This window comes from Danio rerio, chromosome 6 (genome assembly GCF_052040795.2).
Source record: "Danio rerio strain M-AB ecotype USA chromosome 6, GRCz13ab, whole genome shotgun sequence".
Lineage (NCBI taxonomy): Eukaryota > Metazoa > Chordata > Actinopteri > Cypriniformes > Danionidae > Danio > Danio rerio.
In genome coordinates, this window is record NC_141026.1 from 31,238,137 (window position 1) to 31,264,275 (window position 26,139).

Consider the following 26,139-nt stretch of genomic DNA (forward strand, 5'->3'; position numbering starts at 1 on the left):
TTTCGTAATGTCTTTACAGTGTGATGAGGCTTCACGGCTGCTTTTAGCACAGCAGCACAGGATTCGCCGATCAGATAGCATTCTGGACTCTTCCTTCGTTTTCCCCTTGTCAGGTAACTTGTAAAGGCGTTATATTTTTTTCAACTAATTTGGTCCCTTTTTAGACGGTGTTTTCTGCATTTTCATCCCGCTTATAAAAACTGTTCATCCCAGTAACAGTTTAATCGTGTTTTAAAGTACGTTTAAAACCGCCTGACCGCCATTTATCTCCTGATTATCATAATAATAGTCTAGTAGTGCCTGTCTTCTCTTATATCAGCAGAGGGCGCAACGAACTGCGCCGTAACTAAAAACTGAACCCGAAGGAGAGAACATCATCATCTTCAAAAAAGCGTTACTCGTGTTTTAAAGAAGTCTATCACCAATTACTTATGATAAAATAAATTATTACTACTGCTATGTACGGGTTATGACTGAAACAGGGTGTCAATTCATGTTCATAAAACTTTCTTTGGTCAGTAAAGTAACTCCCACATACACATGGGGACTTAGGCTTTGCTAGGGCAGTTTTTTTAAATACATTAAAGTACTCTGCTCTTGGCTGAATAGCTATAAAACTCAATCATGTTTATCATTGTTTAATTTATAAAGTAAAAATTATATACATCAGTGTTATTGATTGTATTTATAGATATATTTTACTGAATCTCATACCAAAACCGTCACCCTAAAACCGAACTAATCTGTGAGAAGTCTGTGTAGTTAAGGACATCAAACTGCCCTTTATTTTACCTAACTGCAGTCAAATGTACATTTACTTATATTTTGCTGTTTGACAAAAATGCAGACTGTGTTGGCCCAATGTCAATTGCCTACAGATCTCTATTTTGACAGGCTAGGGATCCACTGAGAACTTCAGGTGGCTTCTGGTGGACAACAGTACTGAGAACAGAAACATTGCATCAAAGGGTCTTTTGAGTTTGTTAGAAAACAAAAGTCGATTAGCAAAATGGACAGTAGGACAGGGGTTTAAAATACAGTGGACCCTCATTACATTTTCTTGACTTTTTTATTGCGCAGGTACAGCTTTCTTGCTTGTGACACCTGAAGAGTTTCCAGCTAAGCTTGAAAATGTAGAACCATTTGAGAGAATGGAAAGATTTGTGCAGATCCACAGAAACAGTTTTCTTCTGCTTCAAGCCCCAGTTTACGGAAAAAAAGAGTGGGAGATTATATCACTGGTGCAGAACAGGTACATGAGATGAAAAACACAAATGCAAAACTTTATTTTGTAAGCAAGCTATACTAAAAAGGCAGTGCTCTAGACAGGGCATCTGGAAATTGAATCACAGTAGTTTTCTAAGCTTCATTTTCTGATATTAGATTTTTTTGCAACAGATTTCTTGGCTGTAACCTCAAAGTCATTCCCGTGCATAGTACTGCTGAAGTAGTGAATGGAATGCTGATCATCGCTAAGGTTTGTTGTGATACTGTAGTACACTTTAGTTTGAGTGAAGGATTTGTTGTTTATTTTTGGTTAACTGTCATACTTCTCCTGTAGTGTTTTAATTCGAATTTATAAATTTATAAAAATTTAAATGTATGAGTTCTTAGGGTTAACTCAAATTTTACATCAAGGGCTGTTCTTATTATAGACGCACAGTAGAAGCATAGCACATATAAGAAGTAAAGAACATGATGCCCGCAGAAGTAAAAGCACATGTAAGAAGTATATTAAGATGGTACCCACAAAAGATTAAATGGCCTTTTTATTTCAGGCCACGAGTAAACCTACTGTGGAAAATTTCAGAGATCAGATGTCTGGCTTGTACTCTCATCGCAGATCATAGCCCAGTTTGGGGAATGCTTCAGGATATGCAGTTCAAGTGAGATTCACCTCAATATCTTCTTGCTTGCTATACTTAAATGTAACAGCAGATGTCAGTATTGTTTCATACTGTGCAGTGCCAATTGTTGAGTCTTTATTCAGTTTCTTGCATAAATATTTTCTTTAAAAAATAATTCATAAACCACAAAGAGCAAAGCAAACAGTTTGTCAGGAAAAATTGTCCACCTTTTATTTCAAATGAGAATAATTATTATTATTTTTTGTAGAAATGGCTTAAAAATATTGAAAATACTGCTATGGTAACTTTGTTTTCTATCATTGCAAAATACTACATGATATAGGGGAAAGATAGAAAGAAATTAGGTTAGGATTGCAGTAAATGTGCGCAGTACTTCATTTTTGACTCTCCTCAATGATCTCTTCAATCCGGACTACAAGACTTTCCATTAAGTCACATGTGACCAGGGCGCACTGCAAGACCTGCAAATAATATATTTAGTGTTATATATGACACATTGTTTTTAAACTGAAATTAGATCAGTGGTACACCTACAGATGATGATCTAACCTTATCCTGTGCCTCAGGTGGCATGCTACCAAGCGTCTCCGTTTTCACAATCAAGCTCTGAACTGATCTCTTTCCAGATGCCTCTTTGAATTCTGTTGGAAGCAAAAATGTTACTGCAGATCAAATTCCATTTTTAAAACTGCAACAACTGTCTTTTTAAAGGACCAAGCACAACATATGTGTTACCTTTAGCCTTAATCTTTTTGTTTTCTCGAAGTCTTTTTAACTCAGTTCCATAGTATGATTTTGACATGCTTAGACAAACACGTAGTAATTTTGTGTACGTCTCAGCAATATGGCACAGGTCTGTCCACTCTCCAGTCTGAAATAAACAGAGACACTCTTATTAAAAAAAAACGTAGAAAAGGTATAGCTAAAAAATATGATTATTTTGCAAATTAGTTTGTAAAAGCCTTACAGAAATTCCTCTTTTCTGTATCAGTAAATACCGCAGAAGATTTAGAGACTCCATGACCCTTTAAAAACAATTAAGAAAAAAGAATTTATTAACAAAATAATTGTGTTAAAATATCTGTATAGCTTGTTGTCAATGCTTGACAGAGAAAGAGTTGCACAGGTGCGTATTCTGTTTTATCATATGCACATCAGCAGGGTGAAGCAAGGCCTATGTAATTTATCAGGGACAGATTATCCAGACGAGGTATGTCAATCACTCAGGTTGTAGTATCATTTTAGGAATGACACAGGATCTGGCTCAAAATATGGCAGTGCTCACCATCTGTTCTGTATTGTGGGATCATGGCAGTAAACCTGGACTACACTCATAAATAAATGATGGATAGGGATGGATTGTATCTAGTTGGTAGGAGATCTAACATTTAAAACAGAGACAGCTGCCATACGTAGAGTCTGTACTTGGGTTACGATTCATGTCAATGATTTGTTGATATGAAAGTTGATTAGATCTATCAAGATGTAGTTATGTGCATTTAGTGACCTGTCAGGCAATTGTTTTCATTTACTAAAAGCTCTTTGTGAATAACTGGTTTGGTTTACCTGTCCATTCCATGTAGCAAGTCAGTTTCGTGGCCCTGTGGGAGACAGATAGTGTCTCTGAGCAGTGAGATAAGCCGAGTCCCCTCAAACCAGCCATCTTGGTAGACTGACTTTAATAGCAAAAGAAACATTTCTAGCATCAGTTACATGAACAAGTCGACAGTTTAACATGATTTATAACTCATTTTATTCACTGTGCACTACCTTTCTGGTTTGTTCCACTTGATTTTTTATGTTTTTGAGGATGGTACTTTCTACACCTGCATGATGGCTAGTTTTTATTATGCGCCTTAGAGCATTCAAAAAGGAAAGAAACAACAGTTAATATCTATCCAGGGATGTTCGACATAAACATATACTTTTCAAATACCATACCTGAAAAATTTGTGCTTTGCTTCACCATTAAGCTTCTCTATAAAGAGCTGGAACACCACAAGGCTTCTTCCTCTCTGAATAAAAACATAACGCTTGCTCTTCTTCTCAAAGATCAGATTTACCAGTAAAAGTAAACCATGTCTCATGTGTATAGAAACCGTGTACTTACCAAATGCTGGATAGGACATTCAATCATAATTTTAATTAAGCTCTGTGAACAAAAGAACAAGAATTTTACTTTGGTTTGTCACAATATTCTGAGTTGTGTTACTTTCAAGTTCAATGCAAATTAGTATTTTATATTTGACTATTTATTGATGTGGCAAATATAGCTACGCAAACAAAAGAACATTATTGCAGAGTTAACCCCATTCAGGAACATAAAGTAAATAGAGTGTGATCAATTTATCAGCTTTTTTAAAACACCAAAGTATTTTTGTTCGTGTTTTTTCCAGAGATGGGTTGTGGCTGGAAGGGCATCCGCTGCGTAAAAACTTGCTGGATAAGTTTTCGGTTCATTCCGCTGTGGCGACCCCGGATTAATAAAGGGACTAAGCCAACAAGAAAATGAATGAAAACAAGTGTTGCAAACCTGCGGAACCTCATGGAATGGTTTCAGGTCTAAGAGCTCCACTGGGAGACTGCAGGCTGTTATTCTTTCCAAACTTTTAACATGTAAGTCCTTTTAAAAGAAGCAAATTAGTACTTAAACAATTGCAATATAATAAAAGTAATATTCAACATTTTGATTGACGTTTACTCTACCAGTCCTTTCAAAATCCATGATTCATCTTTTCTGTATAGAGATAAAAATCAGGATGGGAAGTCAGACAAGAAGTGCACACTATGTTCAGAAATATTTTCTAAAAAAATTATACAAACTGCATGGTTTACACACCTACTCAACAGAAGATTGATGTATTCCATATTACACTGGAGTACAAAAACAGGGCTGAAATAAAATGTCAAATAAAATAATTAGATGTTATAAATACATGTATTACAAATACATTAGTTGTGCAACCTGCATTAATAAATACAGTGCTACAAAAAATAAAGTACAATAAAAAGTTTGCAGAAGGCTCTAAATCCTTTTGGTATATCTGAAAGCCTTTGAGCGCAAAACAAGATTTTCAACTGTACAACGGTGATGGGGATTTGAACTGTTTTTGAAAGCCCAAGAGATTTGTGGCCTTAACTGTTCACACTGTCTTTGAGTCGGGTAAACACATAGTGAGAGGAAAGAAAAACATGTTTTAGAGACTTGAGGTCTAACTGCAACTTACCTAAAAACTGCAGGGAAAACATCTATGGCAATAAGTTGGACAAACAGCAAGTAAGCAATGCAAGCTTTTGATTCATTTGGATGGCAGGCTTGTTTCTCTAGTATGTCGTCCTCTTTTCCCCTCACAGGATGGTAGAACAGGATTTTTGGTAGAGATTCTTGGATCACTACTAGGATTGCCTGTATTAGAGGCACAAAATCACTTAAAATTCTTTTTTTCCTCAAAAATCATTGTCTAAGCCAGGGGTGTCAAACTCAATTCCTGGAGGGCCAAAGCACTGCACAGTTTAGTTCCAACCCTGCTCCAACACACTTACCTGTAGATTTCAAACAAGCCTGAAGGACTTAATTAGTTTGATCAGGTGTGTTTAATTAGGGTTGGAACAAAACTGTGCAGAGCTGCGGCCCTTTTGGAACTGAGTTTGACACCTGTGGTCTAAACCTTGTGGTGAACAAGATGTGAGAGATATTACCATTATTTCTGCTGCAAAATTCCACAGTGGCAAAATTTCTGTTTTGTTGCCCTCTCTGTCCAGTTGAGCTTGGAGGAGGGGTTCCCTTAGACTGTTCATGCAACTGAGCCATTATAAACAGAAAAAACATTTTGAAGAATTTGGAACAATACTGATTGAGATCACATGCTTAAAATCTACAAAGGGATGAAAAAAAGTTAGGGTTAAGAAAATGATTGGTGTACATCAGACTCTGTGACAGCTGACTGCTGATTTACATTTTACTATTTCTTCATAAAGATACCCACTGGGAACAAAGCTGATTCTGAACATTATGTATGTGTGTGTTCACACTTGGCAAGTTTGGTTCAGTTAAAAAAAAACTCTGGTGTGATTGCTCTGTTAGCGTTGTTCCTTTCAATGAGCGTATGCTGTCATCTGAACCCTGGTCCACAAAAAAATCTGCAAACTGAAACTGATGAAATAGTGTGTCTGTCACCTCACTGGTTTTATGATTGGGTGGATTGTTTTCTGATTGCAAACTGTGCATATTTAATTGAATAAGAATGCAAAACAGAGCAAAAACGTCTAAGCCAAATGTCACAGATCTTGGGATTGTACAATTATTATTATTGTTATTATTATTATTATTATTATTATTATTTACAAATCTATTTGCTCAAATAATTAATGAAAAACTCAAGAATTCCAGAAAAAGCTACAAAAATGTGAGACTGATAACAGCAGCCAGAAGAAAGAACAAAGTTTTTTTTGTAATTTGATGCAACAGTAATATAATACATATGTAAATAAATAATTGTTCATACTTTTTTTATTCCAAAGTTGGAATATTAAAAACTAAAATATTAAAAAGTAAAATATTAAAAAAGGATTAAAGATGCAGATGTTCGTTAAACACATCATAACAGTCATGAAAGGGTCCATACATACTGTAGTAAGGCCTTAATTAGCTTGTTCAGGAGTTTTCTGGGTTGGAGCTAAACTGGCCCTCCAGGAACAAGTTAGGTGACCCCTAATCTAAGTGAACCAGAGACTGTTTGTGAGTTATTGAGATGCAAGCCTACAGTAGACAGAATGCTTATTACCACTTTATTCTTAAGTTGGGTCTTAAGAATGTAGGTACGGATGCCAAGTGGATCAAGACTAAATGTGTTATTTTTATTTTTGGTCCAGAGTCCAGACTAGACGAACCAAGAAAACCGAACCAAACTACAAGTGTGAATACACCCTAAGTCCTGTTTTGATCACATGAGCATATTGATAGCTGGGCATCAGACATGAGAAAATATAGACATAATCTTAAGAACCTGCTGCACTAATTTATTTTCTAATATGAATACAGTTAAAGTTAACAATATGAGTACAGCTAAAGTCGAAAGATGGCATACTGTCAAATTGTCCAGCTTTAAAACTTGCTTTACAGATGTACCAGTTTGATTATCTCAGTAAAATTCTTAAAACAATGTGTATTGTCACATACACATTAGTAAAAACATACAACTTTAGAAGAGCAGCTCTTAAACTAGTGGCCTCTGAGTTTGTGTCTTGATTCTTGACTTCCTGCACGAAGGGTTGTATAAAGGTCAGTACTGCAGTGCAGCATCGGCAGAGCCCATACACATCTTCCTGTTCCTGTTTGTTTGAGTATGGTACAGGCAACTTTGAAATCTGTTTCTGAAGTGAATCAAGGGCCATAGACAATCCAGGGGCCTTCAACTCGCTCATTCTCAATAGAACTGTATTAGGAACAAACAGAAAAGAGTTTATTGCAGCTCGTAGTGTCAGTAGAGGGAGACTTTTTGTTTTGGCATTTATTTTAAGTTGAAACAAAAAAAAATATTGTTGTTTGCAGGTTGTAAAATGGTTATGGCTTTGGGCTCACTGAGGTTGTTCAATTACCTGACTGAATAGGAGGCATGAGAACAATGATAGAGTCCGCAATTGCATTCGGATCAGCATCATCCACTTGTTGAAGTAAAGTATTGAGTACTTCTTTCACTCTGCAGATCTACAATAAAATGTAAACTTAGATAAGCCATCATTTCACAGTAGTGTTTAGTACTATGTTAAAGTAAAGTCTCCCTCTTACCTGTACTAGTTCACTGAGGATAGCCTGACAGTGAACAGCACTGCGGCCATTTCTCAGCACTTCACTCACCAGTGCAGGCACTAGACCACCGCCCATAGACCTCACTATGTGCTGGGAAAACATTTCTAGATTAACTTTTTTTACATTACATACAATACATATTCTTGAGTGTGTGTTGTTATTGTTTTAATTATTACAGTGCATATAGTTTTTAATCTAACATGGAAAACATACATTTAAACATTCCAAAATTATTGCAACTGATTTAAAACCAATTTTAAAAAATGGCTATGCAATATTTTATAATATTAATAAATGTAAAATGTTTTGCCTTTTCCCCATATCTCTTATATTTACTAAATTTGTGTTGATTAATATGTATGCCTTCATAAAAGTAATGTGAATTTGTTTCAGAATGTAATATGTTTGTTGTTGTGAAAGAAAGAAATGTGTAGGTTTAAATTTTAAAATTTAGATACTGAAATAGAAAAAAAAATGTTTAAATGAACCGTGTTGGGTTGTGCTTTGCATTCATGTATTTTAATATGAATAAAAAATAGTAATTGGTAAATATAAATTGAATATATTAATACTCTGATCTTTCCAGGTTAAGTCCTTTACAGTTAAACTAAAGCAGCAGAGAGCAATCTTTGACAGTTAATCTTTGTAGCTTTTAGTGCCCTTAGCTGGTGATCTCTAGATATTTCTTCTGGTAATTCGGATATTATGTTGGTCAGGCTTTTTGCTGTGTGTTTGGGGTGTTTTTTTGAGACCGCTTTAGTCAAGGCGAGAACAACAAAAGCTGGGATTGTCCTCTGTTTGCCCTTTTTTAAAGACACTGACCGTGTACTTTCAGATCAGTTAAATGAAATGATGGTGCATTTGTTGCATTTACGCTATTTCAAAATATCTATGGCATGTTTCTTTGTGTGTGTGTGTGTGTGTGTGTGTGTGTGTGTGTGTGTGTGTGTGTGTGTGTGTGTGTGCGTGTGTGCGTGTGTGTGCGTGTGTGTGCTACATATATGGATAAGTCAAGCAGTGTAAGAAACTGGTAGATCAACAGCACTTAATGGAGTGTTGCTCCTAAGAGGGCTTTCAATAAAGCAGGAAATCTGACTGGTTCTCAGTTAAACTGCATTCCCACACCAAGAGGTCAGCGGGCCTGTCAGATAGGCAGAATGACAAAGTGGCAGTTTACTGACAATATAACCCATCACCATCTCTTATTCTGAGTGGATTGGTATTAAAAAAATGTGCCGAGGATGTAACATACTGTACAGTACTTGTGGCACATTTCTTTGTCTTAGAGACCCATAAATTTAACCTTATTTGTAGTATGAACATGTGATAGGTCAATCATTATTACACAGCCCGTTTAACACATATGCTGTATCTGAAATCACCCCTATACCCTCATTTACTATTCCTTACATTAGTCCAAATATATAGTTTTCATGAAGGAGTGAATGAAAGGACTGAGTGAATTCAAGCACTTTGTTTGTATTTTCTGCTTGATAAGTTCCTCAGAAGGATTAGATTTTTGTCTGCTGTCTATTAGTAATGAAACAATAGCCATGCATACAACTTAACTCCCAGGGCCATTTAAATCAAAGTTGATATTTAGCCGCACAATATTAGGTTTTTATATATCTAGTTTTTATGAGGTGGGTTGTTAGCCCAACGCTCAACCCCCAACCTGGAGAACCAGGGGCCTCATGTATCAATGCTGCGTACGCACAAAAACTTTGCGTACGCCAAATTTCGCGCTCACGTTTGGATTTACTAACATAAAAATAACCATGGGAATGTGCGCTGGTCCACGCCAACTTCATGCCTGGCGTACGTGCATTTCTTGTGTGTGTTTGTTTTATTTTCATTGGCGACTCCTAGAGGATGTTGTGTTAAATTGCACACTACAAAGTGTCTGAGCAGTGCAATGGCAGCTGTATGAGAGCTGTCGCCAGTTTTCCCAGTGTAATCGTAGCGATCTAATTTGCACACGTGAATCAGAAATATTTTCATTCAATAAATGTGCAAATAAAATGTGATGCACACACTTATTATTGATTCCTACTTGTCTTCCTCGTGATGAAGAGCAGGCAAAATCTGATATGTAGCGGGGGAAAAAAAAAAGAATGAGTTCATCAGATGCTGGATTCGAACCGAGTTCATACTCGAACGCGTCAAAATATGTTGCCGTGTGTTTTACGAGATACGCCACTCACAATATCAAAGACACTATAAAATATTACACCTATACATCGCACTATTTCTTTTCTAATTCACTCAGTGCGATGTTCAGACCCAACTGTGTTAACTGCGTCAACTAAACTCTCCCACACCGTATTGCCATTGCTTTTTTTGTTGGGTTTTGCTAAAGTAGAGTCATTAGCGTATATTCATAGGGGGGAGGAGGCAGGGAGGGGTTTTGCGCTCGTGCATGTTGCGCTCAGTTTCACGTTCATTCGAATGTACAAAGAGAATATGCGTGGCATTCCGCGTACGCAGTGTTTCATACATCTGAATTTTTGCTGCCTACGCACAAAGCTGTAAATGTGCGTACGCAGTAAAAATGTTTTAGTATGATTTCAACGCAAGTCTTCGTACATGAGGCCCCAGTGATAGGATGGTGCTTCATATGCCATCTTGTGGTCAGATGCGTAAATTCATTCTGCACTCAAACTCTTACAGTGTATTAATGGGATTCTCTAGCTGTTGAGTGTGCATGGTTTGTAGACTTGTTATCGGTGTGCATTGTGGGGTTGATTCAGTTCACTTCACATTGTCCACTTTGATTTCAGACACCAAATCGCTGCAATTGGTGGCAATTTTGAATACAGCCATAGACTTTTTTCAGAAGATTACTGGAAAATTACCGGAAAATTACCATTAAAGGATAATGTGTGAACCAGCCTTTTTTATAATGACTGCAATTTCCAGGAATAAGAAGTTAGCTGTAAATTTATAGAATTGATGGAATAAGAATTAACGGTTAATAGGGTATTTGCCGAGTTAGTGTTTTTCCATAACTTCCGATGACCTGTTATTGTGAATTTTTTTCCAATTTATACTGTTTCTATTACAACATCGATGTTGTAATGTAATCAAAATACATTTAGTTAAATTGACTTTGGCATTCATTAAGTTGCTCAAGCGTAAAACGAGACAAAAAGCCTTTTACTCGCACGCACCCGTCAGAATCGGCAGGATAGCGCAGAAGCTCCATTGAATATACTGGGGTGAAATAAATCCTCATATTATAAAGACATGGCGGGAAAATTTTTATTTAATGCAGTGCTTCTTGTACAATCGGAGACCCACTTTATATCGGATATCACTCAGCTAGTGGAGATTGCTGATTTTAAAGAAAACTGACCTTAAATGCGCCAATTTTTGCAGTGGCATCCAGTTGACCGGAAGCGCTTTACCCGGGTTACTGGCAAATTTAAAGTCCTATTAGCATGCTTCGGCATATACCCTATTGATGGAATTCTTTAACATAAATTTAACGTAATGTAAAGTTGTTACAGTCATTTTATGGCAAATGAGTATTACCTTGTGAAAGCAGCTGCTATCTATACTATAGCGGATTCAATTGTAAAATGAGTGAGAAATACAGTAAGATCTAGGTTGAATTACACATTTATGTCATTCCAAACTCAACAAATTTCTTCATTTTCAGAACACAAATTAACTACATTTTAATCACAAATCAGAGATTTGACCTCGATTTAAAAGTTTTCATCACTACAAATCAGAACTTTAAGAGTTTTAATCCAGTTCTTGTGAATAGCACTTTATATGATGAACACATTTAATGTAGGTTTTTAATAATATATAAATACTCAATGAAAAAACATTGTACAGCATTTGTTTAAAAAGATATGTCCACAGAAGCTCAACTTTGATTCATTCAAAAACCTGAGGTTCATGCTTTTGTTTTACACCAGCATGTTTAACTTCAGTAAGAACCAGCATGTTTTCTTCTTGCATGCCAACCAGGTATTGTTGAGCTTTTGTATATGTTCATTGATCAGTCTTTACATTTGAGCAAAATCCTAAATTAAAATTGTTCATCATTTACAGCAATCATGTATCTTCAGATTTATTTTTTGATCTCTTTATGAATGTTTTCAAGCTTCACGGTTTTAGGAGAAAAACATTTAGTTGAGACAGAGAATCTCACATTTGATTCATTATTTATGTTCTGATGATGAGGTCTTTCTGGTTTAAAGTGACATGAGAGTAAGTAAATGATGACAGGATTACATTTTGGTTAAAAAAATAAATGTTATTCCTTTAAAGTTTACCTTATTTGCCTCGTCTTTTATGAAGTTCAGTAGTAGAGTGCCATCACCTTGGGCAATGCAAGTATGGCCAGCATTTAGAAAGAGTTCATGGTCTTCTGGTTTAAACTCTTCAATTGTTCTCTAAAAGCATGGATAGATTTTATGTCATTGATTTACAAACAGAAAAAAACATGTTGAATTAGGTTCCAAATACAAACAAAAATATACAAAAAATCCAGATAATATTACCCTAATATTACAAGTTATACATATTGGGATATATACATAAATGGTATGAGATATATGATTATATATAACCAAGTCTATTATAATCAAGTCTAACTACATATAAATACAAACACAAATAAAACCGAATAGTTAATTTTCCTCACCCATTTTTGAATTACATCTTCTAGTTGATTCACTGCCATTGTCAGATCTGGTCTTTTCAAAAATAATCCATACAAACAACACTTCAAGGTCAGGATTATAAACTAGGCTTTTCTGCGGAAGATCTGAATGACATCTGCAATATAAAACAAATCAGCACAAAAGAATATAGCTAGCTTTATAACAGAGATCAGGGTGTTTGAAAAGAATCGAGCAAGAGGGAGCTTTTGTAAACCTCTTACTAAGCACTGCAGCTGAGTGTCTGCTAATAGGATTAAGACGGAGCAATCTAAAATAGATGGGACAAGAAAGAACCCTCTCGAATGCCCTGGTCATGAGATTTCTCATTATGTTTTGCAGTCAATTAGTATTTACCCAAACCAGTTCTGTTTGTTCAGTTGACTTTTAGAGGCACGGTCCATTTATAATTAATTAAACATTTCACTGTCAGATCACACAGAAGACCATGCTCACCCGCAATAACCAACAGACTGCTCTTGAATGAGCCCTGATGTTATTTAAACACGCCATGGAAATACTGAAAGCACATCAGAAATCGTTTAGTTAATCTTTGGCAATCATGTGTGTACTGTCCATAGATAAATCTCCAATAAGTCCAGCATTGCTCCTATGGACATGTAACCTGATATGAGCCATGTCTTTGACTCCCTTCATGCACTCTAAAAACTGCTGGGTTGAAAACAACCCAATTTGGGTTGTTTTGGTAACCCAGCGCTGGGTAAAAAAGGGACAAACCCAACGCTGGGTTACTTTAACCCAGCAAGTTGGGTTACAAGTTTAACCCAGCATGCTGGGTTGTGATTTTAACCCAACTATTAGTTAAAAATTACTACACTGCTGGGTTGAATGTAACCCAAAATGGGTCAGAAATTTAATCTAGAAACTGATGATTAAAATCACTAAAATAAAAACAATTCTACAGCAATACATAGTTGTTCAGTAATGGAATTTTATTTATGACAAAAGATAAAATGTGTCCAAATGAATTTGAGATTTTTCCCATCTGCACCTCAGCATTAACCCTTTGACTGCCTGCTCTACCAAATGGTTGACCTTGTTTTTACTGTTTTAAATAATGACTGTTAAAGTCATAAGAAAAAAGATGATTTAGTGTTCAAAATGTTTATATACATATAAAAATATATATATATATATATATATATTTTTTTTTAATTGGTCTTACACATAATTTTTCAGATTTTTCATAATTCTGGTACTTTTACCATAAACATACATATCAATCATTTGGTAGAGGTTGATATTTTAGAAATTATAACATGTGTTAAAATGTACTGATTGTGTTCAATAGCGACATTAGCAGTTGAGAAATGCAATCCAATTTTTTTTTCTTGAAAGGGTTGTTAAAGGGTTAAGACGATTTCTGTGAAAATTTATCAAACTGTATCACAGAAACACTGACTAAAGTTCAGTAACAATGCATCAGACTGAAATCAGACAAATTACCTTAAGAAAATGCATATTTGAAATACATTCAAAAACATTTGCATCATTTATAAATCAGGAATCATCAGTAAGTCAATTGCAATGTTATTGCAGAGTAGAGAAAAACAATAGTATAAGGAAGTAATAATGAAAATGCATCTAAATGACTGAAGTCAGAAAGTAATTTGAGCACAAACATCAACATATTCTCATATAAATCATCAACTGCAATGCAGAAAAAAATATGTGAAAGTAATAATGAAAAGGCATCAAACAGCTTGAAAAAACAAAACAAACAATAAAAACTAAGAAAATACAAATTTTATATTAAGAAAAAATAAGAAAACATTTTATAACTTTCCCTTTAACAATTATGTGCAAACATCAATATATGAGATATAAAGCAATCATCAGTAAGGATGATCAAGTTCAATGTAAATGCAGTTTTGAAGAAAAAACAGATATAAAAGTTAAAATGAAACCTGAGGATGGAAGCATTTTAAAACAAATTTGAAATAGGAAAACTTTTTTTAACTTTTACTCGAACAATCATGTGCAAACATCAATCCTGAGATATAAAAGAGTCTGTAAGAAACATTAGTTGCAATGTAACTGCAGTGTAGAGTGTCTTAAAAAATATCGAGTCCATTATTATGTGCCGTCATCATAGCAAAGAGAAAAGAAATCAGTTATTAGAAATGAGTTATTAAAACTATTCTTTAGAAATGGGTGTCATGGTGGCACAGTGGGTAGTACGATTGCCTCACAGCAACAAGGTCGGTGGTTTAAGCCTCAGCTGGGTCAGTTGGTGTTTCTGTGTGGAGTTTGCATGTTTTCCCCGTGTTCGTGTGGGTTTTCTCTGGGTGCTCCTTTTCCCCCACAATCCAAAGTACAAGTAAAGAACACAGAATCCAAGGAAGCAGTGAGGTCACAGTATTAATTATTACTGTTTGTCAGCAAAAATTAATGCTAGCAGAACCCTTACTGCTAGTGTCTCCTCCCCAGGATGTCCATAAACCACAGTCTGCCACACCAGGGAACACTGCTTGGGGTAGTTCACACCAAAGATGTAGAATGCTTTATAGCAAACGTCCACTTTGGCAAGTAATGTACTTTGCAATAATAAATAGCACAGCACGTGAGCAAAGGCTTGAAAGAAGTGGTGGTCTCCAAGGATGAGAACATGAGGAAACTCAATAGATTCTTGAATTCAATGGATGAAGATACTCAGCAATATTGGTCCCAATCTGAAAAAATAAATAGAAGTAAGATTTATTAAAAACTCAAAAGTGTAAAAGTTAAATATCTTTAGAGTTAACTTTAGAACACCTAAAATACCTTTAGAAGCAATTAAGGCCATAACACACCAAGCTATCAGCCAGTGTTGGCATTAGTTAACCACTGACCATGGCACCATGCTGCAATTTTTTGGCCCGAGTGAAGATGACAATGCAACAACAGGTTTGCCTAAGGAACTTTTTTTAATAAGTAATAGTAAGGCAAGATGAGCATTTGAAATTATTAAGTATTTAATTGTGTTTTCTTAATGAGAATAGATAAGACCCTTCTTCCTGAGCTGGGACTGTTTGCAACCGTATTTGTATAATTTGAAGCCGCATTTAAATTTTCTTTAAAAACTTCAAAAATGAGGCACAATCTCAGTCCAAGATGGATAAAATTGCTGAAATATTTTCCTAAAAAAAAAATCTTTCTGACTGAAGAAAGAATGACATGAACATCTTGGGTGACATCTTTTTATGTTTTACGCAGCAGATGCCCTTTCAACTGCAACCCATCACACTCTCATTTACACACACACTATGGACAATTCAGCTTACCCAATTCAGCTACACCGCATGTCATTGGACTGTGGAGGGGAAACCCATCCAAGGCTCAAACCAGCGACCATCTTGCTGTGAGGCGACAGCACTACCCACTGCGCCCCCATGCCACCCTAATAACAAACATAAAAATAACATTTTGATTGTTAATAAAATAACTAAGACAATCATTATGCATTAAATGCATCATTATGCATTGAGAAACCTTTAATTGAATCCTTACCCTCTGAATTGTATTCAAATTGACCTAAAAACGAGGAAAGGTTCGCTCCTGTGCTAAAAATAAAACAAGAGAATGTCACTGGTTGCATGAACAGCAGATTTTAAAAAATAACCAGACAAAAACAAATTGGCATTAGAGTTCAATCTCTCAGTTTAAAGTGTTGAAGTGGCTAATGATTACTAGGGCTGCCCCCTAATAATTGAATAACCATTAGTCAACTAAAAATTTATTATTCATTCATTCATTCATTTTCTTTTTAGCTTTGTCGCTTTATTAATCTGGGGTAACCACAATGGAATGAACCACCAACATATCCAGCATAAGTTTTATGCAGCGAATGCCCTTTCAGCTGCAACCCATCACTGGGAAACAAATACTCATTCACACACATACACCATTGACAATTTAGTCTACTTAATTCACCTTTACCACGTCTTTGGAAACCGGGGCACCTGGAGGAAACCCACGCGAACACGGGGAGAACATGCAAACTCCACACAGAAAGGCCTATTGACCCAGCCAAGGATCGATCAAGTGACCTTGTTGCTATGAGGCGAATGTGCTACCCACTAGTTGCAGAAAAAAAGTCCACACTGGCAAAGTCAATGTATGCTGCATGAATCCGCTGTGTAAAAAATATGCTGGATAAGTTGGCGGTTCATTCCGCTGTGGCGACCCCAGATTAATAAAGGGACTGAGTCAAAAAGAAAATGAATTAATGAATAAATGGTTTATTAATAAATCTGTAATTATTCAACTAATGCTTCAAATGAACATCACAAGTCAACCAGACAAATGTTTAGACAAGGGCAGCCCTAATGATTACAATGAACCAAGTAAAATATTATTACATACCTTCAAATGTGGGGATTAACTCCTCAAGATTGCATTCTTTTAGTTTGATTTTCACGCAATTATCCATCTGAAAAAGAATAACAGATAAAAGCGTTTAAGCAAAATTAAGTAAAAAAAGATCATGTTAGCCAAAAGTCACTATATCACAAAAATACTCCTAAATGATAATAATTATCCAGGGTGTCACATAAAACGGTGGTCAAACTTTTTCTTTTTGCAGTCGAAGATGATTAGGTTGGAATTAGTCTTAGCTCAGACATTTCCGTTAGCATGAAACGACCCTTACATACAGGATTAATTAAAGATAGCTCAAATCACGTCTAGAATGTAAAATGCTCATAGTAAATTAATAACATTTGCTATTCAATGTACAGATGTACAGCTAAACAAAATGTACATGCAGAGCAGGACAATTATTGTATATATTTTGATAAAAAAAAAACATTGTTAGAAGCTGAATTCAACACTTATGCATCAAAGTATTGTCACAAAAATCCATGAACAAACTTAAGAAATACAATAGTAAAAATACTACTTACTGCTTTACAGTTAACACCCCAGAAAGATCACAAATCACAGTAACGTTACTTACTGTCATCACCTAGCCAACATAAAAATCTGTGTCATTCAAAAGGTATTTTATTACAATAAAAAGCTCCTAAATTATCCTAGGTGTTGTGTTTATAAAGTGGTCATCAAACATGCTTCACGTTAGTTTCATTAGTTACCTTATACTTTTCGAGCTCCTTCCGATGCCATGCGCGCTTACCCGTCCACCGATCAACAGGCTGGGCGTGAGGTGGAGCAACATGTCGGGCGTGAGGCGAGCACAGGTCAGGAGTTAGGCGGAGCAACAGCTCGGGCGTTAGGCGGAGAAACAGGTCCGGAGAAACAGGTCGCCGTTAGGCGGAGAAACAGGTCCGGAGAAACACGTCGCCGTTAGGCGGAGAAACAGATCCGGAGAAACAGGTGGCTCGTCAGGCGGACTCGGAGCAACAGTTCAGCCATAAGGCGAGCACAGGTCAGCGTGAGGCGGAGCAACAAGTCGGCCATCAGGCGGAGAAACAGAAAAAAAAGCGCGTGTATATTATACTAAGTAAACTAAGTGTGTTATTTCTTATGAAAATTGTTAAAAACACACTAAATAACTTACGTCTCACACAGAATTTCACTCGCTTCCCCTCAAAGACAGCGCAAAGAAAATGGCGGTTTCTCACGTTGATGTCCCTGCATGTTGACGTGACGTGCGTGCTCTCTTTCACGTCCGCGTTCCCAACCCAGCACTGCTGGGTTATAGATAAAGATCGATTTTCAACCCAAATTGGGTTGAATCAACCCAATTTTGTTACCCAGCAGTCTCAACCCAGCATTTGGGTTAAAAAACCAACCCAGCATTTTTTAGAGTGTGGGTAACTATTGTAGACCCTGATTTCAGGTGTATGGAGACAAACCACGTTTGAGCAATAGGATTTAAGCAGCAGCTGCGAAGTTTACTCTGTCTATTACAGTGTGGTGAAAGGCTTTAACAAAAGGTACAATGTAAATATAACAGGAAAGGACAGGCTGGTTGCATGCTAGCTTCAGATTTGCCCATGGCTAATTGAAGACTGCTGATTTAGTGTTTTGACAGTGAACAGACTGTGTGTAATGAAAGTTGAACGTAAAAAAAAAAAAAGATCTCTCACGGTATGTTGACATACAAACAGGTTTGTTGTTTTGCATGGTCAGGCCCATATCCCTTTGCTCATTGTATGTTCGCTAGGTGTTTTATATGCAGGTTTTATAGAATTATATGGATTATTAATGTTATATATTAAGTATGTGTATCATATTGGATAATTCTATGAAAATAATTTCATGATCTTTATTTCAGTGAAACAGATAATATGCTGCTTAAATACGTCATTTGTCATTTTCATTACGATAATACACAATTTCATTGTTTATAAGACACGTTAAATCTAAATATAATGAATACACTATTAATAACAATCAATATTTTTAGGAAGATGATGTTAGGAGTTAATTCTACCTTTGCTGAATATTTTGTTGGTGTAACCATGTTGCCTAAAATGATGCCATGTTTCTGTATGTTTGACTTAAAACAAAGCCATAATAGCTCTGTTCTTGAAGCAGTTATACTGACATCTTTGCTATTTGCAGAGATGCTGATGCTGAACACTTTTAAAGGTGCTATAGTGTGCATTTAAAACCACAGGGATTACCTGTAAAAGCTCAGTTTTGACCATTTATGGAATGGTCATGAATATTAATAAGCTCTGCTCTGATGCTCTGGTTTTCATGTCAGCGCCTGTAATTCACACACACAAACACTCTGAAATACAAATAGGCATGTTTCAGTTATCAAAAGATATTTCAGAAAATTAGTAGATCTTATTAAACCTTTTCAACTGAAATTTTGAAGAGGTTCAATTTAACTTTAATTTTGACATCTGTGGTGTTGTTGAGTGATGAACAATGAGGTGAAGATCCAGGTGCAGGCAGAAATTGTTAATGTCTCAAAAACAGACATGCATACAATGAAACATGCAAACTTTATGAAAAAAATAGAAACACAAGAGGATATATAATGAGGGAGACAATGAGATTAACAAGCAAATGGTTATGAGGAATTAAGACAATAAACAACCAAGGTAACTAACAATGATAACTGAGGAAACAAGGGTGTACTAAGGTGACTGGGAGTGGCACATGGAAACACAGGAGTTAGACAGGAATTCTCCACCTGAGTCATGTTGTGGATGAAACATAGGCTAAATAAAAAATATATACTCAATAAAAGGGATAACAGAAATGTATTTAAAGTTGTGTTTTGTGCTTTCAATTTATATAAAAGCAGAGGCAGTAATTAATATCAACCTCTGCATAAACAGATTGTTCTTGAAATGTGCTGCTGTCATTTCAGTAAGATCACAGTAAGAAGGATATGATGCATAGATGTGCATAAAAATACTTATTATCAGCAGTCTGAATCTAAGCATTGACCTGAATTTTACCTGAATTTTACACTCAATGGATTCACATGATAATTCACATGATGACATGAGGCAATTGGTATGACATTTCCATGTACTGAACTCATATATTTCAACATTATATTGAGACTCACAGATCTGATATTTACATGTTTAATCTCTCTCTATAAATATAGTATCCTCATGATGCCTTATTTTTTATTAATAAGTGTGCAGTAGGCCTGTCTAGTCACTATACTGTACAATCATATATCAATCAGCAGATGAGGACATCAGCATTTGAAGGGCACCTATGGTGAAAAATCTACTTTTCAAGCTGTTTGGACAGATATGCGTGTAAGTATAGTGTATAGACTGCCATATTGGGGTGATAGAAACACACACAGTCCCTTTTTTTAAAATTTAACAACATAAAAACGGTGGACCAATTGGAGCGGTTTTTAGATCGACCGCAACTTGATGTAGGAGTGCGGTCCCCCCGCCCACCAATATTGATTGACAGGAACGCGTCACCTAATCCTCAGTTTGTTGTTTCACGTCCACCATTTTCAGTGTGTGAGTCAAGCGATGTCACTAGAGCAGGGGTGTCAAACTCAATTCCTGAAGGGCCGAAGCCCTGCACAGTTTAGTTCCAACCCTGCTCCAACACACTCACCTGTAGGTTTCAAACAAGCCTGAAGGACTCAGTTAGTTTAATCATGTGTGTTTAATTAGGGTTGGAACTAAACTGTGCAGAGCTGCGGCCCTTTTGGAACTGAGTTTGACACCTGTGCACTAGAGGAATACCCTTGCTCTATTTTTAGATGCAAAGCTCATTGGACTCAACACAAGATCAGCATTCACCACATGATCGCTCTAATCCGAATCATTGTTTGTCACTTAGTTTGTTTGTAGGTAGGTTTGCAAACAAGTGTACTTTTTATTGCGTCTACCTTAAACTTCAGCCGTTTGCATTTCGCGAGAAGAAGCTCCCTGTGAGTGTGTTCTTAACTAGGTGCAGCTGAAAGTGTGAGCGCCTTCGCCTCACGTGAGTGTCCATTGGAAATAAAATAACAAACTTGCCTGCAGGTCGCACACCAAAAGCACCATACATTTTAGTATTCTAAACATAGGTTTCTAACAGGGTACACACAACGGCACTTTAAGTCGGCAGCTGTCCGCAGTGCCCAGCCAGGATTCAGGACACTTCATGTTTCTGCCGTGCCACAGAGCTCTAACTGAATAGTTTCATTTTAAATAACATGCGAATGTGCGTGTCTGGTGTGCTGTGTCGCGGCTTTAAGCGGGTCATCCATGTACCTCAGTCAAACCAAATTCAGTGTGCATGGTTATTAGTCTTGGTGTACAAGCTCGGAACTTTAAACTAGCACACAGTTGGCTGTAAAACTATACAAAGACACAAATGATTGTGTACTCTCTGCTTGGTCTGTGTCCGAGGCATACATGTACGGCTGAATGCTGCTGATCCTCTCATTTATGCTGCTTGCTTCTTTCTGTCTGGCTGTCTGTTGCCAAACACAGAGCGTGGGAGCTCTTGGCTCTGCCCCCTTGTTACGTTGGGTGGGAATTTAAAACTAATTTTCATGTGAAGCAACACACCCCTATAACAGCGAGCTGTGTACACGCCCCCAAAATGACACATTTTAACACATTATAATAAAAGAATCTGAATTGTTTTTGAACTGAGCCTTAACTGGCACACTTTAGAAAAACCATAATATTAATATTAAATCATAAAAAAGCGTAAACTATGTGCCCTTTAAGGCTTATTCATTATTGGAATTTAGCAAAGAAGAATGAGGATTTATAATGTATGGAATACTTTCACTAATAAATGTATTCATAATTAACGGCTTTTTTAATATATAAACAACCATATCTACAAAAAATATAAGAGTTTAATCTTAGATTTTTAACACACATTGTGAGTGCTTGATATGCTTTATAATGGCATGCTGACAGGACTGTTTATTCTGCCACTCTTGTGCTTATTTCTTGGCAACAAAGTGGCCCTGAAGGCCCCTAGAGGCCATGTCTGGGGCTGATGCTGTCTGCCAAAATCCCTCCCTAAATCCCAGCGAACATGTCAAGAAAAACTGTGCTGTTTAGGGGTCAATCCCTAGAGTCAGTGCCTTAGCATTCTCTGCCTTGCCTACAGATGGACTTGTGCATTTGATTTGGAACAGTGCACTTTATATGAACATGGCTCAGATTTTCCTTTCCTCACGATTGAGTAAACGTATGAAGATTAAAAACAAGAAGAACGGTAAATATTGTGATTCATGGAAACTTCTCTAACTGAAAACTGTAACCCCTCCTTAAACTTTTACTACTGAAAGAGAAGCCAGATTTAGGCCTTCATGCACTGCAATCATATTGTTAGATACAGTTAGACAACAGTTTAGAGTTTAAACCTTTTTGGTTGGATTACCCAAAATGAATATATTTTGTGCACCCTCGTGTTCTTCCAAAACCATAAAACCTTTGTTTGTTATTTTAATTGGAGCTTCACAATATATTATATTTATTAAAAATTCACAAATGTGCATATTGCTAATAAATAAGAGATTTAAAAGAAAATTATTATTGTGTGCCTGCCATTAGCACACCCTCTGAAAGACTTTTTTTGCATATCATGCAATATAATTACATGTCAACACACATCTTACAACCAAGCAGAGTGGACAGGCTGGTTTTCTTGTTTATAAATCTGTAAACATTTTAGTACAGATGATTATATACTGTATACTGAATACTGTATGACGAGTCACTTCAAACATGTTAAGAAACTAATGTGTTTTTGCTTTTCTGATTGTTCTTTGTTTAAAATTGTGTACAAATTGTAAAATAAAAAAAATAAAAAATAAATACAAAAGTAGTTTAAATTTAATCATTTATTCCAGTGATTCAAAAAGTGTATTTTCATCTTCATTACTTCATTCTTCAGAGTCACATGATCCTTCAGAATTCACTTTTATCACAATTACTTATTATTAATATTATTATTAATAGTAATAGTAATACAAGCAGTAATGACTGAGTAGTAATTTCATTTGAAACTAACTACATACAATAAAAAAGCAGTTATTTATTTTTTCAATAATATTTATCATTTCTTTACATTTAATCAATGCCACCTTGATGAACACAATATAAAAAAAACCAAAAAAACATGAAAAAACTGATCCCAAACTTTTGACCAAATATGGCATATTCATTATTGTGTTATTTAGCATATCACATTTTTCTTCAATACTGCACAGCCCTAATTTAAATAAAAAATAAGCCTGTTCAACTAAATTTGATCACATTTTTTTTAGATTTAAATATTACAAGAGCGCTCATGATTGTTTCACATGTTTTTTTTCACTCTCTTTCAGGGAAACCCTTTAATCAATTTGTATTCGTGTTTTGATGCCTTCATAAATGTGTTGAAACTCAGACAAGGTTTAGTAGAGAAAAGAAATTTTAAAAAGTTTTGAAAATATCTTTATTTGTATTATAAAATTAATTTGGAACAACATGAAGATTCCTAAATAATCACAGAGATGTTATTTTTGATTTGAACCAGTGCTTTTAGTTCCTTATTATATTTAACAAAATCTTTTATATCTTTTATATTTAATCTATCTTATTAATATTACAATAATAGACCAAAATATTGTCAGGGTGACTTGGACCATGGGGAGGGGAAAACAACTGATCCATATAACCGTACAGGTGCTTCTATCGCAGATGTCTGCTTGCCCTTTTGTAAATCGGCATTTTGATGGCAATTACCTGTGTTGAGTTGTTCCAAATCAATACGTACAGTGTGGGAACTTTAATTGACAAGGATAGCGCTGGCCCTTTTTCTGAAGGAGAGACACCCCGTCTAGCTTTGATCAATACAACGCTCACCAGCTCGCCAGAGTCCGCTTGGGTAGCGTGTGCCTTCATCTCTGTAGGCAGCCCCCAGTGGCAGAAGAGGCTGGGATGTTACATGTGAACAGGCTGTCAAAGCAATTTTGTCAGTCTGCTCATTCTCTGGTGTTTAGAGATGCTGACACTCTGTGTACTGGTTCCCATGATTTTATTGAGGTGATGGAAGCTTTTAGGCGTTGTAAACTCTCTCTCCCCCCTCCTCTTTCCTTTTATCCACAAATAAATGTACAAGTGTTTTAATTTGTATTCCTCCTGCCAAATATTTTCCTCAGGCACCTTGGTTGCCAATCATTCAGGTCGAGAGATCATGTGTTGTAGTTTTTTTTTTAATCTTAACTATTGACATAACTGTTTGATGATTTTTATTGGCACTGATTCTGCTGTTCTGGATTTTGACGTGTGATTTTAGACATTTTACAAATATTCAATCATTGAACACAACAGAGTGTAAACTGCGAATGCTCTTTTGTACCTGATACTTAGTTTAATTTAGATTCATTTCATCTGCATTGTAAAAAAAAGCTGGCTTTGTGACAAATCGAACAACATAAGGCGATTAAGTTAACTTGTTAGTTTTTACAATTTTAAGTGGATTGAACATAAAACATTTAAGTTGTTATCCCATTGTTGCAGCTCATTTAAAATAAGTAGTTTGAACAAATAGCAAACATCATTTTTTAAGTGTAGTTTGTTTTTTAACATTTTAACTTATTTATTTATATGGCTATTTATTATTATTATTGCCATAGCTACTTTACATTTCACTTTTACAATAGCTGATTAGCTCATAATCTTTCACTGATTATTCACATTTCAGACTTTGTCTTGCAACATCATTCATAGCAATTAAGACTTTATATTATTTATATTAGTTTCACTTAAAATTTTGCAGTACAAAGTAATAATCACAACAAAATTTAGTACTGGGTTGCTGCTGAGAGCAACTTTACATATATATGGGAGCAATTTTATACATATAATTTTATTTATTTTTTTATTATTATTATTATTATTATTATTTTTTTTTTTTTTTGCACAATAAAATGTATGTGATGAATTGAGCAAATGTGATTTGGAGGTCAGGAACCACACCTGCCTCCTCATACTGTTGTTGTGCAAACATCCATAGCTGGACTGTGTAGAAAGCAGGTTGGAAAAACTCATAGTTGATTTGAGCAGATCAGGTACTGGTTGTGGTTGTTAATAATTGAACATACACCAGCGGGGAAACGAGCAGGGCCAGTCTCATCTACCGCTGCAACCCAGATCTTTGTCCTTGTAATGCTGTTCTGTCAGATCAACATAGTTTTTTGCAGTGACCAGAATCAAAATGATTGTCTATTTTGGACCATTATTTTAATTTATTTTAATGCTTTTAAAGTGTTAAATATGCTAGTAGAATTGATTTTAGACATTGTTCTACATATGAAAGATTTTTAGAAAAAATATTTCTTGTTATTATTCTTGATGTGTAAATTGTAAACATTAATTTTTTGGAGCCATTGATTGATCTCGGTTAACAGAAAGATTGTCCCACGCTCACATCAGAAATCAGAAAAAAGAAGGGATGTTGTTAAAGAGGCAGAGGTTATTACGATTAAAAATTATTTGCTTTTCTAAACTACATTTATAATAATGATGTCCAATTGGGGTGGATGATATAACCAAAAAATATCAGGATAAACTGTTTATATCAGTTGATATTGAGACATTTCTTTTAAGTACAAAGGTACATTTTTTTGCCTTTTAGTCAGTTAACTATTTTTCTTCTGAACATGACCTTCATGAACATTTTACAATCATAAGTACAGTATTTATAATGATAAAACTTTTATTGTGTACACTTGAAATGGTTTGGCTGGCCTTGTGAAAATATAACAAAATAAGAGTTGTCAATTTTGATTTCACAACAACTAATTCTTGTTGAATGTTCTAACATGGATTTGTTTCATGTATGTAAATTTTAAATCATTCATTTTTGACTGTGTATTATTTTGCCTTTTCGGTTAGTCACAACATCATTATTATTTAATGCAATAACAATGCAGTTAGATTCAGCGATTTCTCAACTGAAAATCATGTTTGACAAAAGGAAGATAATATATTTTCAAATCAAGTGGCCTGTACTCAAATGCATGTTGTGTTAGTTTAGGTGACGCTTGCTCTTTTGTTCCTGCCACACTTCACTGCCCATCATAGGGTCAACATCAACCACATTCACACAACAGCAGAAAAACATCACAGCTTTTCCCACATACACCAATACATGAAACAACCTTTTATCTCTGGTGCAGGAATATATCAATGTGTCTGAGTTAGTGTGCAAACGTGTTGGTGTATTTGTGCGTCTAGTATCAGAATGCGTCAGTGGATGAGGCCTTGCGAGCACGCGCATGTGTGTGTGTGTGTGTGTGTGTGTGCGTGCTGGACCTCAGGGACATTGGAAGTACTTACCAGTTCACTGCAGACTGCTTGATCTGTTGAGAAGCAGTGCATTGGCT

General features: G+C 35.7%; 2 protein-coding genes and 1 long non-coding RNA gene across 8 annotated transcripts in view; 1 reads left to right on the top strand and 2 right to left on the bottom strand.

Annotated features, from left to right (window-relative positions):
- Positions 1–26,139, top strand: part of gb:ex154042 (expressed sequence EX154042) — a 69,925-nt gene that overhangs the window by 271 nt on the left and 43,515 nt on the right. The window contains 5 exon segments of the mRNA XM_087257347.1: positions 20–113; positions 1,081–1,252; positions 1,399–1,477; positions 1,779–1,819; positions 1,821–1,886. Coding sequence (XP_087113473.1) covers positions 20–113; positions 1,081–1,252; positions 1,399–1,477; positions 1,779–1,819; positions 1,821–1,886 — 452 coding nt within the window.
- Positions 1,263–12,616, bottom strand: glmnb (glomulin, FKBP associated protein b). 3 transcript variants are annotated; one of them, XM_087254804.1, is made up of 18 exons: positions 12,338–12,616; positions 11,967–12,086; positions 7,657–7,767; positions 7,467–7,575; positions 7,048–7,303; positions 5,568–5,670; positions 5,096–5,274; positions 4,708–4,761; positions 4,575–4,605; positions 4,402–4,491; positions 3,979–4,020; positions 3,810–3,883; positions 3,639–3,723; positions 3,435–3,544; positions 2,836–2,893; positions 2,604–2,739; positions 2,418–2,509; positions 1,263–2,329 (listed from the first exon to the last, which is right to left on the bottom strand). In XM_087254804.1, the coding sequence occupies exons 1-18, from the start codon at positions 12,374–12,376 to the stop codon at positions 2,243–2,245; spliced, it is 1,776 nt and encodes a 591-aa protein (XP_087110930.1). In that variant the 5' UTR covers positions 12,377–12,616; the 3' UTR covers positions 1,263–2,242.
- On the bottom strand, positions 13,286–17,500 carry LOC147843538 (uncharacterized). 4 transcript variants are annotated; one of them, XR_015493742.1, is made up of 6 exons: positions 17,447–17,500; positions 17,258–17,319; positions 16,719–16,785; positions 15,864–15,911; positions 15,638–15,753; positions 13,286–15,046 (listed from the first exon to the last, which is right to left on the bottom strand). It is a non-coding gene; the product is annotated as an uncharacterized LOC147843538 (long non-coding RNA). The 4 variants fall into 4 exon arrangements; XR_015493740.1 differs by having other exon boundaries at positions 15,864–15,916; XR_015493743.1 differs by lacking the exon at positions 17,258–17,319.

What these genes read in the sequence shown, in the direction of transcription:
- glmnb (XM_087254804.1), bottom strand. Translation starts at nt 12,376, where the DNA reads ATGGCAGTGAATCAACTAGAAGATGTAATTCAAAAATGG. An exon ending in ATTTTGCAGCAGAAATAATG is followed by an intron (nt 5,275 to 5,567) that starts GTAATATCTCTC and finishes CCTCTAATACAG; the next exon opens with GCAATCCTAGTAGTGATCCA. An exon ending in TTGCTACATGGAATGGACAG is followed by an intron (nt 2,894 to 3,434) that starts GTAAACCAAACC and finishes TTGTTTTTAAAG; the next exon opens with GGTCATGGAGTCTCTAAATC.